The sequence below is a fragment of the Vicia villosa genome, linkage group LG2 (assembly GCF_029867415.1).
Source record: "Vicia villosa cultivar HV-30 ecotype Madison, WI linkage group LG2, Vvil1.0, whole genome shotgun sequence".
Lineage (NCBI taxonomy): Eukaryota > Viridiplantae > Streptophyta > Magnoliopsida > Fabales > Fabaceae > Vicia > Vicia villosa.
In genome coordinates, this window is record NC_081181.1 from 183,895,762 (window position 1) to 183,902,770 (window position 7,009).

The 7,009-nt window shown below is 34.0% G+C and overlaps 1 protein-coding gene across 1 annotated transcript; it reads left to right on the forward strand.

Annotated features, from left to right (window-relative positions):
• Positions 1 to 238: 238 nt before the first annotated feature.
• Positions 239 to 1,316, forward strand: LOC131647622 (transcription factor TCP11-like). The gene has a single exon (XM_058917492.1). The coding sequence runs from the start codon at positions 363 to 365 to the stop codon at positions 951 to 953; it is 591 nt and encodes a 196-aa protein (XP_058773475.1). The 5' UTR covers positions 239 to 362; the 3' UTR covers positions 954 to 1,316.
• Positions 1,317 to 7,009: the final 5,693 nt, after the last annotated feature.

Consider the following 7,009-nt stretch of genomic DNA (forward strand, 5'->3'; position numbering starts at 1 on the left):
AAATTTTATCATTTTAATATTTTGTACAGCACGATTCAACGGATTAAGACTGAAATTTATATATTTTTAATTATTATTATATTGTTTTACTATTTATAAATATATTTTTAAATTATTAAAATATTAATACTCAACAAAATTCATAGTGTGTTAGTACCTGGTAGGCCCACTAACTTCAGATTGACGCTGCTATATATTCCATTAACTGGGCCTAACTTTGTATATATTGTGGGGTCACATTCTCATTCAAACCCAATTCTCTTACACAACGATAACACACAAACACACTCTTCCATTCTCATCACTTCCACAGAAAAAACCCTAAAATCCATTCACAATCTCCAAACCAAACCCTACCAACAATGACTTCCCAAGTAGCTCTCCACACATTCTCTCAACCAGACACCAAAACCTCCACCGCCGTAACCGCCACAGATTCCGATCCCAATCACCATCTCTCCACCGTTCGCAGAACTTCCACCACCGCCTCACGATCCACCAAAGACCGTCACACTAAGGTTAACGGCCGTGGCCGCCGTGTCCGTATGCCGCCTCTTTGCGCCGCTAGGATATTCCAGCTTACACGCGAACTCGGCCACCGCTCCGACGGTGAAACCATCGAGTGGCTCCTCCGACACGCTGAGCCGTCTATTATCGCTGCCACTGGGACTGGCACTGTTCCCGCTGATCCTGTCTCGACTGTCTCACCGGTTTCGCCCTCGACTGTGCAGTCTGTGTCGTGCAATGTTCATCCGGTGTCTTCGGTTGGTCACGGTAGTCAAGGCGTGTTTGCTGCGGTACAGCCGCCGAGCTGCCGGCTTGACCTCTGTCAGCCTACTGGAATGGACTACGCGGCGGCGGAGAATAGATACCGGCATATGCCGTTCACGGCGTTGTTGTTGCAACTGACTACGGAGGAGAATCAGCAAGAGGAAGCGCTGAGTGAACAATGACATTGTTGTGAAAAGTGTTGAGTACGGTGTTATGTATGTTTGTGAAATAGAATAATTGAAATTTGAAGATTTCTTTTTTATTATTTTTATAAATAATTAAGGTTAGTTTTAGAGTGTGGTTGAATCAACAGATGTGTGTTAACCTGTTTGGTTACAACATACAACCATAATAATAATTAACAACAAGAACGACAACACCATTTTGTTGTTATTCAATTTATCGGGTCGGAATACAATTGTGTTGTTATTTAATTTATCGGGTTCGGAATAGAATAATGTGAATGATTAGAATTTGAAAGCATGTGAATTATTAGTAGGATGGATTGATGAAGTTTTATGATAATGGCTGCAGTTCCCTTGTGGCAGACGTGATTAATTGATGTTTTTTTTAAGTTTTGTTTCGAAAATGCGATTAGATTATTAGTGAGGTGAGTACATTAAATGGATCTTGATGTAGTGTAGTAGAGAATCATGTTCCTTCCGGTTAAGAGTTTAGACCAGCATTTGACCAAATCATAGTAACATCAATTAAATATGTGTGAGGTTGTGAACTGAAAAGTTTTTATTGAAGCCTCATAAGATGAGGTGTCTTCATTTTTTCTTTCTTTCAGAACTCAAGGTTTTAGACCGGAAACTTCTAATATGTCTCATCTATTTTGTCTATTTTTTAGTTTTTTCATGCATGGACATTAATATAATTATTTGTATATTTTAGATAAAAAATGTGCATTATACGTGGGCCTGTTTGTCCTTATATTTTTCGGAGATTGAGATTTTAGTTTCTTGCCTTACACAATGGTCTTAACGTCTTGTTATGTCTTTTTTCAGGGGTGTATTTAAACAGAACAAACATGTTCGTTTATCACCCTTACTCATAAGTGAACTTTTACATTTTTATATAACAGAGATAGGTGGCAAAAAATGTCCACCTGTTGGGCATGTCCATTGCACTTTAGTGCGGAACATATCAAGGATTTACGCTCACGCCCTCTAATATGACTATCATGTTTCGCTTTACTTTTTTGCGCACATACATTTACATGATTTTTTTTTTGTATTTTTATGCCTAAAAGGAGTATTGCTCGCTGGTACGCCTTTCCTCCCAAGGTTTTAGACTCGTACCTCAAGTCTGTTCGTCTCGTCCCTTTTATTTAGCTTTTGTGGGACGGATACGTCAGTTTGTCACCTCTCTTTAGAATATTTGTCACCTCTCTTTAGAATATGTCTCTAAAGTTATAAAGATTTTACTAATTAGTGACTGATGGAAAAATTTAACACTTAAGTGTGTTTGACACACGTGACACATTCGAATCAAATGCTTTGGATTTCATGGGCCGATATTGAATTTTTCACAAACAAAATTTTTCTAGTTTTCTCTCTTCTATTTTTTGTTGCCTTTAGAGATATCTGACCCATTTTCTCTTCTTTTAGCTCTTGAGTTTTTTCAGAGAATTTTTCTTCGAAGAAAAGTTGATTTTAGACAAATTCTTCTATGAGAAATTATTCTCTTCAGATATTCGAATGATCTCAACATAATATTCCTGAGTGGTATTCATACCATATTTTTTGTGTAATTCTACACCAGCACATATATTGAAACAAAGTATCAATATAGTGTAATTAAGACGATGTTTTACTCCGAGAATTTTGTGGTTAATAGTTTGATTGTCTAATTTTTGGCAATGTTGCAAAACATCTTAGAGAGAACACTGCGACCCAATCTAATCATCTCTTTGGAGGAAAACAAATTCAAATTATTTTATTTTAAATAAAATTAATTTTAAATTTTTTCTTTCTGTTATGTTTATAGGAGATATTGCTAATTCTGATTCATTTATTTTATGACTTAAACAAATAATTCAAGATTGAGGGTAATAATTTTGAAAGAGGAAAATAAAAGATATTTTTCTAACTATGAAAATATTGTCATCGTCTTGATACATGACACGTCAGCCATTTAATGAAATAACCGAACAAGGCGAAAAAAATATATTCTAAGAATCACGTACACATTTTAATCTATAAATATCTCTCACCTCAAATAATCATTGAATTGAGTGTCTGAGTGGATGTAGATACATTCCCCCGATGTTGGACCAGAACATGAATACACCTTTTGTTGACTAGGCGACTTCAAACACAAAAGATGATGAATTCTGTTAAATGATTTTTGGATATTTTTTCTTTCAAAAATGTTGATTTTACTTGGTCAATTTTAAGAAAAAGGATAAAACAGAGTTAAACGCGGAAGATAAATGGAAAGTGAAGAAGAAGAGTTATGATAGTGCACACTAGGACTTATATTGGTTCGACCTTAAACCACATTTGCTACTCGAGTCCCCAAGACTTTCCCCTTTAGAATTTCATAATCAACTTGAATTTTTATCATAAGATCTACCCACAAGCCTCTTACACTAAAATTTCTCCAGGTTCAGTTTGCACCTTTATAACAATATCAATGTTACAAGAGAATAATACTCTTGATTTATAGTTACAATACAATTTGAATTAAATTGCATTTACATAACTCTTACTCAAGTCTTTCGTTCTTTCAACGCTAAAATATATAAAAGTGTTTCTAACAAGAGAGTGAGTAAGAAAGTAGAGTAGAATATCACATTTCTTATGTTGTTCAAAAGTGAACACAATGAAGGTTAAGGAAACACAAAAAAAAAAGGAGGGGTTTGAATTGGGTTTCAAGAATGAAACTTTTTTTGCTACCCAAGACAATCAAACAAAGAACTTAGAATAAAAATAAGGAACACAATATTTTTTATCTTGGTTCGCTGTTAACGAAGCTACCTCCAGTCCACCCGTTAAGGTGATCTCGCCTTCTTACAAGGATTTAATCCACTATAACCAAACTTGATTACAACCACAAAGGCCTATTGTGAATGTCTTCTTGAGAATCCTGACTATACCCTAGTTTATCAAGGAAAAACTACAACTCAAAAGTTGAGATACAAAGTATGTTACAAGATTGCTTCTAAGTAAGCAGATTACACAAAATGATATATTGAATAACACAAAAGTGTTTGAGAGCAAGTGTATGAATAAAAGTTCTTTTCTTGAAACTTTTCTTTTCTCATAGAAATGTAATATTCATGTTCAAGATCTTGAGACAATGTTATATACTTCTTGTAGAAAATTGTTTTCATTCCATTCTTCCAAGGCACACAAAAGATCTGTTGGAGGCTAGAAGAGGAATTCCAAAATTCTAGTTGTATTCTTACATAACGACTTGTGGAGGTGGGAGACAAAATGGTACAATAGTAATGTCCTTAATCCACAAAATTAGTGTAGTGGAAGGAATATTTGATCTTGTACTGTGTACAATTTTTCTCACGTAAAACCTTTTTGATCTTATCTTCTAATCTTCAAAGGCTTCAAAATACGTGTTGGTGAAGCATGCTTAGAAGGATAAAAACACCAAGAGAGTCTTTCTGAACCTTGTCTTCAGAGTCTTCAGAGTGTTCAGAACTCGGTCTTCAGAATTTCGAACTTGTGAAGTGAAGAATATCAGAGCTTGAAAGTCTTCAGAAGCTCCTTTAATAGAGTTAGAGTCAGAAGCCATTTGATGAGCATTCTTTCAGAAGCGTTGTCAAAGAGCATTTCAAAACTTGACTTTCCTTGTAACTCGCAATTTGATATCTCTTCAGAGTCAGAGTGTGTTGAGTTCAAAAACTGATGATGTCACACGTCACTTCTTCAGAGTCAGAACCTGTTAACATTCAGCTACACGCGAGACAAAACCATTAGGGTACAAGAATTGTTCTATAAGAAACAATATATTGTTATCATCAAAATTAAAGTCCAAATGCCGATCAAATCTTGTTCTTATACACAAGTCCTCTTTAGATAGAAAAAATCCAGCCAAAAGAAGAAAGAATGATGGGTTGGAGCCACTCTATAATCGATTAGTCTACGATGCTAATCAATTAGACCTTAAATTTTATGAAAGAAAACAACCAGATTCAGAACCTAATTCATTAAGAGGGATCCTAATCAATTAGGAGGGGAGTTCATTCCGTAATCGAATGGACAAATGTTATAAGAGGTTAGAGGGCGATTTTTTGCTTTCTTGTTGATTAAATTTGATTCTTAATCAATTTGCATAAATCTTAAGTTGATTTTTTAAGAGCATTTTAAAACATGTGAAATTTGTAAAATATTTTAAGTGTGTATGCATTACTTTAATACTTTGAGAGCTACTTACACTTATTACACATAAATAATCTAAAAAGATTAAAACAAATAGGACATAGGATCACAGGCGAGCTTTCAAATACATTTGTTTCTTTGATGATATTCTTAATATTTGTCTTTCTTTGCAACAAAAAACATAACCTTCTAGCTCTGATTTATGATTTACTTCCATCTTTTTCTTCCTTAATGATGCTCACATTTATTTTTTTATAATTGTCATCATCAAAACTACAGTAAAATTCATTGTTGCTTGCACATTACATAGAACTACACATTTCTCGTGTCAGATTTCACCATTAGATCCAAACTCATCATCTCATTTGTAAGCATCTCTGGTCTTTCCAAGATCATTGGCCCCGTATGTGAAACATTCATCAATATTTTAATTCTCTTTTTTGAAACCCAAATTGCAACATTCTGACCAAATTAACCAATTGAAGTTTATTTTATTTCATAAATGAGTGGAAATATATGGATAAAGGTAAAAGTCGACTTTTTACCATAAAAAAATTAAGTCATTTTGCAATAAATAATGTATCATCCAAATTATATTATTAAATAATTAGGGTTTGATAATTTCCAACTTCATTCAAAATAAAATATAAACAAAATGGAAAAATGATTAGTAATCATGAAAGATATTTTGATCATTTCACAAATATTTTATGACACTTTACGAAAATTTAATATTAATTATGATTTAAAGAAAATATAGATAATCCATTAAGCTATACTTTGTTATCAATGACCATTAAAAAGTTCATTACAAAGTACGGGCATTTGAGTAATATTACATTATTTAATGAAGAGTAAAATAGTAAAGTTGTTTGGGCATTATATATAAAAGAAAGAGAAATGATAATATGTCACTGAATCATACACTTTACACCGTAATTTCTACCATAAATATATACGCATCATTTTTTAAATTAATTTTTATTTCATTTTGGTATTCGTGCAAGACTCAAACCATTATATACATAGTTACATACAATGTAATTACATAAGGTGTAGCAAAAGAGTGTCATCATAGCATGGCTCTAGAAGAAAATATGGATTTAGAGGGAGAATTTCATTTTATTTTTGACCTTTTTCTCACTTGTAAAAGAGAAAAGAGATGAAATATGGTGGATTTTGCAAGCCATCTTCATTTCATCCACTAACAGACCTATATTTAGGTGAGAGAGTGCAACTGCACCCCCTGAGATTTTAAAATTTAATATAAATATCATTGACTTTCATCTTTTAAAAATTAAATTATATTATATGAACCCCATGATATTTACTAATGTCTAACATGTTATATTGTCTAAAAAGTACAAGTGTGTGCGTGTCCCCCTGCAAGGGTAGGGAGACTCAGATAACTTATTAGATATATTACACATTTGGATGGTGAGAGTTAGCTAACGGAAGCAAGTCTCTCTATATGATGGTTTTTAGGCTATTTAAGGGACCCGCTCATGTGAGGTGATGAATCCTGTAGGAGGTCGGCGATGCTAGGTTACAGGCGGGCGATTACTTTGGCTGATGGTTATGAGCGTAGTGCTCTTTCAATAGTGGAATAATGTGTATGACTTAGATTATGTACCTCATCCCTTTAAGAGATGAAGTATTTATAGGAGACTCCAACACCTAGGGTTTTCTCGGGAAAGGCCCATTCCCATTTAGTCAAATAGTGGACGGTTGAATCTTTATTTCCAAGGGAGACGAGAGTCATTAGCGGATATGACTTTCTATTTATCCAAGACACGTCTTACCCCATCCTATTTTTCCTTCCCTGGGTGAGGAAGACTTGAGGGCGAGCTGATACCTCCCTTTGGGCGACCATGTGTCATCGCCTTCTCCTAAGA

Excerpts from the sequence above, each read along its gene's own strand:
- LOC131647622 (XM_058917492.1), top strand. The coding sequence starts at position 363 with ATGACTTCCCAAGTAGCTCTCCACACATTCTCTCAACCAGACACCAAA.